A 10,694-nucleotide genomic window follows, 5' to 3' on the forward strand; every position below is an offset into this window, starting at 1 on the left:
TCCTGCTGACAGCAGGAGTCACCACTACCAGCTCAGCATGGCCACTGTTGGTGTCTACCCAGCCAAGCCCTGTCACCCAGGATGGAGACCCCCCCTCCTCCCTGGGGACCATCCCACACTGTCCTCCCCTTCCCACAGGGTGAAATTGTCCACTACTATGGGTATCCCTATGAGGAGCATGAAGTGGTGACAGATGATGGCTATTACCTCACCCTCCAGAGGATTCCTCATGGCAGAGACAACCCAGGGAGCAGCAGCACCTCCCATGAAGCAGAGACAGAGGCCTCCAGCATGTTCTGTCCCAGTAGGTGCCACAAGAAGGTCTGGCTGTTCCAGGGACCCTGAGAGCTCTACTGGGCTGCAGCAGGCCATGGTCTGGAGCCTCAAGAAGACAACCTTCCCTTGCTTAGCCTTGACAGCAGAAGAAATTATGCTGCCCACCACCATGACCTTCTTTTTCTGGGAGCATCTGGTCCAAAGAGGAAGAAAAAGATAAGGAGAATTAATAGGACAGAGAAATTTTGCCCCGGGTTTTACCCCAGGTCAGCCAGCCTGTGGGGCAACAAAGAGCCATTTGTCAGCAAGGTCCCCTCCATGTCCAATCCAATGCCACCTCACCATGTTGGTGCCTTTCTGGTCCTCACTTGAACCGCTGTTTAGATACCAACATGGCAGCCCAGTGTAAAAAGCCAGATTTCCATTCAGGACAATTTGGCCTCATCTGTCCAAGGTGGAAATGTGAGTCTGATACTGAAGGTCCAAAAACCAACAGAAAAAGAGAAAAGAAAAAAAGAAAAAATAAACTTCTTTCTTTCAACTTCTTCATGCTGCAATCTGTGGTCACCCTACCACAAGGTGATGACCCAGCTGTGAAGTTGGACCTGCTTTGAGCTGGGGATTGGAGCAAAGACCTCCAGAGGTCCTTTCCAAACTGAACCTTTCCATAAACTCTCTTCCACTTTCTTCCTACAGTACCTCAGGCTTCCTGGACCTTTGTTTAAAAAAATCTGAAGCTTCCTCTGGGGAGCTGAGGCTTGTCCATGAGGCTTGAAGTGGGCAGAAGTGGGTGGAGATCACAGAATCCCAGAATGGTAGGGGTAGGAAGGGACCTCTGGGGATCATCCAGTCCAAACCCCCTGCCAGAGCAGGACCAAAACTAGGGCAGGTCACTCAGAAAGGCATCCAGACAGGTCTGGAAAGTCTCCAGAGAAGGAGCCTCCACAGCCTCCCTGGGCAGCCTGTCCCAGGGCTCTGTCACCCTCACAGCAAAGAAGTTCTTCCTCGTGTTGAGGTGCAACTTCCCGTGCTGGAGTTTGAATCCATTAAATGTTCTTGACCCCTCCACTACTCATGTCCCTTGCAAGGGGGCACCATGGTGTCTTCATGCCATGGGAGGGGCTGAGGCTCTGCTGGAGTTTCAGTGTCTCCTGGTCAGACACAGCATCCCTAAGCCAAACAAAAGGCAGGGTGAGCAGGGTGGTCTGCATGCAAAAGGCACAGTGTCCAGGCAAACATGGAGCTTGGTTTCTTTCTTCCTGAGTGCCTTTCAATGTGGAGTCCAACCTTATTTTTCAGCTCCACTGTATCAGTTTTCTCTGCCCTGGGATGATCAAAGAGCTACTTCAAGCCACCCCTCCTGCACCTCTCCACCTCAAACCTGCACTTCCCCAGGGGGACATTGCTGCCAAAGCAACACCTGGATGTGAACTGTCCATTTTGCTCAGACAAAATGATCCTCCTCTTCTTCCTCCAGCTCCCAAGCCTGCAGTCCTCCTGCAGCATGGCCTGGTGTTGGAGGGAAGCAACTGGGTCACCAACCTGCCCAACAACAGCCTGGGCTTCATCCTCGCTGACGCCGGCTACGACGTCTGGATCGGGAACAGCCGAGGCAACAGCTGGTCACGGAAGCACAGGGAGTTTGAGTTCCACCACCAGGAATACTCAGCTTACAGGTATCTGCTGCAGAACTGAGGGGTGGGCAGGTACCTGGTGCCCCCAGCAGTGTCCCTAGGCTGGGGAAGCAGCACTTCTGGCAGTCACACTGTCTGCCAGTGGGCACAAACCCACACCCCAGGGACACCATTGGGTTGCAAGAGCCCTCCCCTTCTCCCCAGAGGGTCATGGCACCACGTGCCATGTTCTGCCTGTCCCTCTCGAAGCCGGCAACAGTAATTTTGTCATGTGCCCATCTCTGTTGCAGCTTTCATGAGATGGCCATGTATGACCTGCCAGCTACTATCAACTACATCCTGCAGAAAACTGGACAGGAGCAGTTATACTACGTGGGCTACTCCCAGGGCACCACCACAGGTACGTGGGAGGAGATCAGATCACTCCCAGAGTTAGGTGAGCTGCCAGCCTTGGCCTGGAGTGTTCTTCTGAGAGCCTGAACAAGGGTGATGTCCAAACAACATAGGTACAGAAGAGTTTTGCTCTAACAGAAGAGTTTTGAGCAGTGACAGCAGTGACAGTCCACAAGTGGATGCAGTGATGGCTTTTCGTGTATCCTTCTGCTGCCAGAGCCCCAGGAGGGGCTGCAGGAGCTGAGCAGTCAAGCTGGGAGCTGATGTGCATCAGCAACAAGGGCTTCAGGACAAGTCAAACATGCTCAGAGGGCTGGAGCAGCTCTACTCTGACTGGGAGAGTTGGGGTGTTCAGCCTGGAGAAGAGAAGGCTCCAAGGAGACCTTAGAGCAGCTTCCAGTGCCTGAAGGGGCTCCAGGAAAGCTGGGGATGGGCTTGGGACAAGGGCAGGGAGGGATGGGACAAGGGGGAATGGATTAAAACTGAAATGAGATGAGATATTAGGATGAAATTCTTCAATGAAGATGTTACCGAGAGAGGCTGTGGCTGCCCCATCCCTGGCAGTGTTGAAGGGCAGGTTGGATGGGGCTTGGAGCAGCCTGGGCTGGTGGGAGGTGTCCCTGCTGATGGCACAGGGCTGGAACTAGGTGTTGTTTAAAGTCCCTTCCAACCCAAATCTCTCTGGAATTCTAAGTCACCAACCTGCTAGAGCCATGTCCAAGGGTCCTTCTCATGGGCACAGATGCCTGGGAGCCACCAGCTTCTTCAGCAATGACAGGGCAGGTTCTTATTCCTCCTCCTTCCCACAGGTTTCATTGCATTTTCCTCCATTCCTGAGCTGGATTGTAAAATCAAGATGTTTTTTGCCTTGGCTCCTATCACCGTAAGCTCAAACATGAAGACCCCCTTGGTAAGGTTGTTTGACCTTCCTGAGGGGCTGATTAAGGTATGTCCTCACCACATGCTCATCCAGTGTGAAGGGAAAGGAGGGAATGGGAAGGTCTTACCAGCTGACACATGCCATCTTTGTGCATCATCTCCATCTCCCTTGGCACTGAGCACGGATGTTTGTGCCAACATCTTCTGTCAGAAACATGCAGTAACCAGTGCAATGGTTCCTTCTGACCAGCCCTAGTCAGAGCAGAACTATTTCTAGATATTGTTTTGGGGTGCAGCCTCCTAGGAGGAACCTCTTCAAGGAATATCAGGGATCTCCCAGGATCATGGCCCTTTCTGAAAAGCCCAAACTATGAAGCACAGCAAAGCTGTCGTGAGGAAGGCAGCAGCTTTTGGGGGTGAGCAGAGAGGTGGGGAGCATCTGGAGGCAAAAGAGGAACCTGAACCACACTGATACCCACTTTTGACTTTCACAGTTTGTTTTAGGACACACGGTGGTCTTCGATAAGGGCCAGTTCTTGAAGAAAATGATTACTGGCCTGTGCAGCTACCCCATATTAAAAAGCTTTTGCTCCTTGGTCATTGACTTGTCTGGTGGGTTCACCAACAGCATAGATATGGTACGTGCACTCCAGCTTACTTTTTCAGTGGTTCAGTTTCTCCATGTTTGAGCCCGAGTTGTCAAATAGTTGCCTTCACCTGGCCTTTCCCCTCTTTGGTTTGCCAAAACATCTAGGACAGGTGGCCCCTCACCCTTCAGTCCACCATCCTTAGAACATATTTACCCCCAAGTCAACCCTTTCCCTGTGCTCCACTGCACTGAACACAGAGCCATAGAGAAATTCAGGCTGGGGGCACCAGAGTGGGGCTCTCCAGCCCAACCCTGCTCCCACCAGGGCCAACAGCACGTTGTCTGGAGACTTGTTCAGGTGAGCTGGGTGGTCCCAGGATGCCCTCGGGGCCAGCCAAGATTTTAAAGTCCAGATCCTGCCACAAGTCACTCATGTGAGTGAAACTGGAGATGGGTCCACGTAGAGTCCCAAGCAACACTGGCTTGGTCATGGGTGGGGTCACTGTTTCTCCAGGAAAATATTGGTGTAATTACTTCATATTCCAAGGAGGAAATGCACATGGAATGTGCAGAGCTACTGCATGTGGCTGCTGAGCAGGGTCAGCTCTGTCTCTGTGCAGAGAGTGACTATCTCCACGGGTGTCTTGCAGAGCCGCTTGGATGTCTACGTGTCCCGCTACCCGGACACAACATCCCTCAAGAACATGTTGCACTGGCGCCAGGTAGGATTCCCTGCTCCAGAGAAACAGCCCGTGCAACCAGGGCCCACACTCCCTTTGCTCAGCTGCTGGGGACCTCTTCTCAACTCCCCCACCCCTCTGCCTGCAGAGCTGGATTAAAAAAAGGATGCAGATACAGCTCTTTTGGCCATGGCTTTCAGGCAAAGATGAAAAAGAGTCCTTGGAGCTGGTAGGAGAGAGAAAGGAAAAACTGGTAACAAAGCAGCACAGGAGATGCTGGAGTGAAGGTGAAGAGCTGAGGGTCAGGAGCAATAACTAATGATACAACAACTAATAATTCAAAGCCTTCACAAATTTGTGTCCTTCTGTTGTGGACACTGACTGTGACAGACAGAGGAGCCTTGCCCAAAGGTCTGATGCCTCATTCTTTGGGGCTTGGTTGCCTGCAAAGTGCACCACAGGTTCCTGGGTACTCAGCCTCCAGACACCTACACTCTGCAGCTTGCCAGCCACCCCAGAGAGGAGGGATGAAAGATGTGAGCCATGCCTAGCCATCTCGGTAGCCATGCTGAGATCATTCTGGGGGTTGAGCTCTCCCCCTGAAAGACAATGTCACACAGAACTCACAGTGTCCTCCAGCCTTGGTGGCAGGCAGGAGCAGAGCACTTTCCCTGCCCACTGCTTTATGTTTCCTACAGTCTTCCCCAGCGCATTGACAATAAACACAACTCTCCTTTTCCAGCTCTATAAAACAGGGGAATTCAAGCACTATGATTATGGCAGTGACAACCTGCTTCATTACAGTCGGGTAAGAGAAATCCATCCCTACGTGTCTGTTGTCAGAGAAGAGAATTACAGTCACGACAAACAGTGACCAAAACTGAATTGTAGGGGATTTATTTGTGATCAAACAGCTTTGTAACTTTTAGTCCCAAAAGAGAGGTTTGTAATGTCATTCAGTGATCACTTTTGGATCCCCTGGAGAAAAGTAGGATCCCAAAGCACAGCCATGATCTCTAGTGATACTTTCTGTGTCATCTCTTGGGATGGGGGAGAAATTCCAAGTGGCGATCAGGAATACTTTGAGTTTTTTTACTTCCTTGTCCTCCTAGTCCCTTCCTCAAGCCATCCTATTTGTCTTCCAGACCACACCTCCCTTCTATGAGCTAGAAAACATGAAAACACCACTTGCTGCATGGTATGGTGGCAAGGACTGGATTTCAGCCCCTGAAGATGTGAACATTACGCTGCATCACATAACCAACCTGGCCTACAAAAAGTACATCCCTGAGTTTGTCCACTTTGATTTCCTCTGGAGTAGGCAAGTCTATGAGCAAGTGTACAAAGAAATCCTTGAACTGCTGGAGAACAATGCCTAGAGCTGGACTTGTGGCAGTGATGGTTGGTTTCTCATTTGTCTTCTGGGGCTTCTTTTCTTTGGAAAACAAACAACCCCCAGAAAAGGGGAGGGAGGGAAAAAAAGTGAAGAAAAAAAAGAGGGGGAAAAGGTTCATGTGCTTGGTCTGTTCTGATACTGCTCTGGCAAGTGAGAAAAACAGGCCAATTTAGAAGCACATAGAATTTAGGTCAAATAGGCTGAGGTCCTTGCAGAAGTTGGGCACGGACCCTAAGTCTCCCAGGTGCCTCACTCGTGTGGCTTTCCAGCAACAAACTTGTGTGGTTTTGGCTCCCGGCTCCTGCTGTGGGCTGGGTCCCCAGATGCAAACACCTGGAGAGCAGCTCAGCTCCCTCCTGGACACTGGTGATTCACCATGACAGATGTGCTGGGATGGACCAAGGGGTGGGTCAAGCGATGAATCCTGCTGCTGCAGCTTTATCCACCCTCTGGTGACTCCTCCATGCCAAGAACCCAAACATCCTGATGTTCATCACTTTCCTTTGCAGTCAGAAGGAGCCAGAAATTTTCTGCCTGGTGACAAGGAGAAGAGTTAATGGGTTGTGGGCTTTTTTCCCCATGAGGACTGTTCGTTTTGCTAACATGGGAAACATCTTTCTCAAATTCATGCTGATTCAGCCAACAACAGCCTTGCTTGTACACACGAAGGTTTTGAATAACTTCGACCAGACAACACCATTTTGCACCATTTGAAGCAACATTCCCCAACAAAAACCCATCCAGAAAGGTCACCTTTTGCCAGGTCTCAGGAAAGTTTGTTTATCTTCATTCTATGAAAGAGGGAAGAGTCTGGTGGAAGCCAGTAATGAGTCTAACTCCGCTTTCAGCTTCTGGATTACACTGAATAATAATAATAATAATAATAATAATAATAATAATAATAATAATAATAGAAGTAATTGTAAACTTGTTTGTTTGTATAATTATTTTCTTAAAATATGCCTAGGAGCAAGAAGGGAAAAGGATCAGGCCCTCTTTCCATAAAGATTTACAAATATTAATCATAGAGTCACAGAATCACAGGGGTAGGAAGGGACCTCTGAAGATCATCAAGATCATCCAGTCCAACCCCCCTGCTGCAGCAGGAACACCCAGGGCAGGTCACACAGGAACATGTCCAGATAGGTCTTGAAAGTCTCCAGCAAAGGAGACTCCACAGCCTCTCTGGGCAGCCTGTCCCAGGGCTCTGTCACCCTCACAGCAAAGAAGTTTCTCCTCATGTTGAGGTGGAACTTCCTGTGTTGTCACTTGGTGCCGTTTCCCCTCATCCTGTCACAGGCACCACTGAACAGAGAGTGGCCCATTCCTGACACCCACCCTGCAGGTATTGATAGACATTCATCAGGTCCCCTCTTAGTCTTCTCTTCTCCAGACTTAAACAGCCCCAGGTCTCTCAGCCTTTCCTTGTATGACAGATGTTCCAGTCCCTTCATCATCCTCGTAGCCTCCATTGGACGCTGCCTGATTCCTGATAAAAATAATAATAACAACAACAATAATAAAGTCAGAGTGGGTCCAGAGTGTGTGGTTGCACTGCCTTAAGCCTCCAGAGGCACATGGGGCTTTCCAGCACAGACCTCTCAGTGGGTCTAGAAATGGTGGGACAGGGAGGTTGGTTCACAGCCTTGTAGAACCACTGTAGTGGGCTCTGAGTCATTGTCCAAGGTGCTGCTTTTTCCATCCTTCCAGCTAGAATTGCCCACAGAAGAAGAGAGGACAGGGTGAGGTAATCTTGGGGTGTAAGAATCACGCTATGGATTAGCTGGGACCTGTCTGGAGGGACAGGCCTCACTTCATGCATTTGTAATGACACCTTTTTCTGTATAATCCATTATTTACTGCAGGGCTGAGCCCTGGAACAGCTTTCTCACAGCACTGAGCTGTGTGCACCCCACAGGTAGCAATGTAAACACAAGAAGTCTCTCCTGTCTTTGCACGTAACACCCAAAGCTTGACAAGAGGTCTCCTCAGCCCCCTCCTGAAAAGCTTGTGAGAATTTCCGTCTGTTTAGTTAAAAAGCACTAACTTTTTACCTCTGAAAAGTTACCAGAATGGCAGGGTTTAGTCTCCTTTCCTGCTGTTCAGGTTATAATGTCTCTGCTACCTCTGCAATGTTTGTGTTGCAGCGTCTTCACCCAGAAGTAATTGTAAACTTGTTTGTTTGTATAATTATTTTCTTAAAATATGCCTAGGAGCAAGAAGGGAAAAGGATCAGGCCCTCTTTCCATAAAGATTTACAAATATTAATCATAGAGTCACAGAATCACAGGGGTAGGAAGGGACCTCTGAAGATCATCAAGATCATCCAGTCCAACCCCCCTGCTGCAGCAGGAACACCCAGGGCAGCTCACACAGGAACATGTCCAGATAGGTCTTGAAAGTCTCCAGCAAAGGAGACTCCACAGCCTCTCTGGGCAGCCTGTCCCAGGGCTCTGTCACCCTCACAGCAAAGAAGTTTCTCCTCATGTTGAGGTGGAACTTCCTGTGTTGTCACTTGGTGCCGTTTCCCCTCATCCTGTCACAGGCACCACTGAACAGAGAGTGGCCCATTCCTGACACCCACCCTGCAGGTATTGATAGACATTCATCAGGTCCCCTCTTAGTCTTCTCTTCTCCAGACTTAAACAGCCCCAGGTCTCTCAGCCTTTCCTTGTATGACAGATGTTCCAGTCCCTTCATCATCCTCGTAGCCTCCATTGGACGCTGCCTGATTCCTGATAAAAATAATAATAACAACAACAATAATAAAGTCAGAGTGGGTCCAGAGTGTGTGGTTGCACTGCCTTAAGCCTCCAGAGGCACATGGGGCTTTCCAGCACAGACCTCTCAGTGGGTCTAGAAATGGTGGGACAGGGAGGTTGGTTCACAGCCTTGTAGAACCACTGTAGTGGGCTCTGAGTCATTGTCCAAGGTGCTGCTTTTTCCATCCTTCCAGCTAGAATTGCCCACAGAAGAAGAGAGGACAGGGTGAGGTAATCTTGGGGTGTAAGAATCACGCTATGGATTAGCTGGGACCTGTCTGGAGGGACAGGCCTCACTTCATGCATTTGTAATGACACCTTTTTCTGTATAATCCATTATTTACTGCAGGGCTGAGCCCTGGAACAGCTTTCTCACAGCACTGAGCTGTGTGCACCCCACAGGTAGCAATGTAAACACAAGAAGTCTCTCCTGTCTTTGCACGTAACACCCAAAGCTTGACAAGAGGTCTCCTCAGCCCCCTCCTGAAAAGCTTGTGAGAATTTCCGTCTGTTTAGTTAAAAAGCACTAACTTTTTACCTCTGAAAAGTTACCAGAATGGCAGGGTTTAGTCTCCTTTCCTGCTGTTCAGGTTATAATGTCTCTGCTACCTCTGCAATGTTTGTGTTGCAGCGTCTTCACCCGCACGCCACGATGCCACAATGGGGCGTTGTGGGGAAGCTGCCTGATGTTATCGCCCTGCCACTCTCCATCATCTTTGAAGGATCAGGGCAAGCAGGAGAGGTGCCTGAGGACTGGAGGAAGGCAAATGTCACTCCAGTCTTCAAAAAGGGCAAGAAGGCAGATCCAAGAAATTACAGCCTAGTCAGCCTCACCTCCATTCCTGGAAAAATGATGGAGCGGCTCATTCTGGAGGTCACCTCTAAGGACACGGAAGTGAAGAAGGTTATCAGGAGTAGTCAGCATGGATTTACTAAGGGAAAATCATGCTTGACTAATCTGACAGCCTTCTATGATGTTGTGACTGAATGGGTAGATGCAGGGAGACCACTGGATGTGTCTACTTTGGCCTTAGCAAGGCTTTTGACACTGTCTCCCATAACATCTTTGTGAGCAAGCTCAGAAAGTGTGAGATAAAAGAATGCATAGTGAGAAGGATTAAGAACTGGCTACACAATAGAGCCCAAAGAGTGGTGGTTAATAGTGCAGAGTCCAGCTGGAGACCTGGATCCCTCAGGGATCAGTGCTGGGTCCAGTCTGGTTCAACATCTTTATCTATATGACCTTGATGGTGGAACAGTGTCTTCTCAGCAAGTTTGCTGATGACATGAAGCTGGGAGGATTAACTGATCCACCTGAAGGCTGCAGCCATTCAATGAGATCTGGGCAGCCTGGAGAGCTGGGCAAACAGGAACCTCATGAGGTTCAACAAGAATAAGTGCAGAGTCCTGCAAACCTGGGAAGGAACAACCAAATGCACCAGGACAGGACAGGAGGGGATCTGCTAGAGAACAGCTCTGTGGAGAGGGACCTTGGAGTCCTGGTAGACAAGTTCTCCATGGGACAGCAATGTGCCCTTGTGGCCAAGAAGGCCAATGGTATCTTGGGGTGCATCAGGAGGAGTGTGTCCAGCAGGTCAGGGAAGTTCTCCTCCCTCCCCTACTTGGCCCTGGTGAGACCAGGTGTCCAGTTTTGGACTCCCCAGTTCCAGAGGGACAGGGATCTACTGGAGAGAGTCCAAGGGAGGCTACAAGGATGATGAAGGGACTGGAACACCTGCCTGATGAGGAAAGGCTGAGAGACCTGGGGCTGTTCAGTCTAGAGAGGAGAAGACTGAGAGGGGATCTAATTAATGTCTATCAATACATGAGGGCATCAAGAAGGCAGGAGAGGCTCTTGTCACTTGTGTCCTGTGACAGGACAAGGGGCAATGGATTCAAACTGGACCCCAGCAATTTCCACCTCAACATGAGGAAGAACTTCTTTCCTGTGAGGGTGACAGAGCCCTGGGACAGGCTGCCCAGGGAGGTTGCAGAGTCTCCTTCTCTGGAGACTTTCCAGACCTGTCTGGATGCCTTTCTGAGTGACCTGCCCTAGTTTTGGTCCTGCTCTGGCAGGGGGTTGGA

The 10,694-nt window shown here is 49.9% G+C and overlaps 1 protein-coding gene across 1 annotated transcript in view; it reads left to right on the plus strand.

Annotated features, from left to right (window-relative positions):
* LOC104397759 (lipase member M-like) overlaps window positions 1-5,830 on the plus strand; it is a 6,726-nt gene extending 896 nt beyond the window's left edge. The window contains exons 2-9 of the mRNA XM_010007770.1: window positions 139-304; window positions 1,754-1,952; window positions 2,201-2,310; window positions 3,113-3,249; window positions 3,677-3,820; window positions 4,422-4,493; window positions 5,194-5,259; window positions 5,597-5,830. Coding sequence (XP_010006072.1) covers window positions 139-304; window positions 1,754-1,952; window positions 2,201-2,310; window positions 3,113-3,249; window positions 3,677-3,820; window positions 4,422-4,493; window positions 5,194-5,259; window positions 5,597-5,830 — 1,128 coding nt within the window. The remainder of the gene's footprint in view (window positions 1-138; window positions 305-1,753; window positions 1,953-2,200; window positions 2,311-3,112; window positions 3,250-3,676; window positions 3,821-4,421; window positions 4,494-5,193; window positions 5,260-5,596) is intronic.
* The last annotated feature ends 4,864 nt before the right edge of the window (window positions 5,831-10,694 follow it).

The sequence above is a fragment of the Chaetura pelagica genome, unplaced genomic scaffold, assembly GCF_000747805.2.
Source record: "Chaetura pelagica isolate M959 unplaced genomic scaffold, ChaPel_1.0 scaffold251, whole genome shotgun sequence".
In the NCBI taxonomy this organism is placed as follows: Eukaryota; Metazoa; Chordata; class Aves; order Apodiformes; family Apodidae; genus Chaetura; species Chaetura pelagica.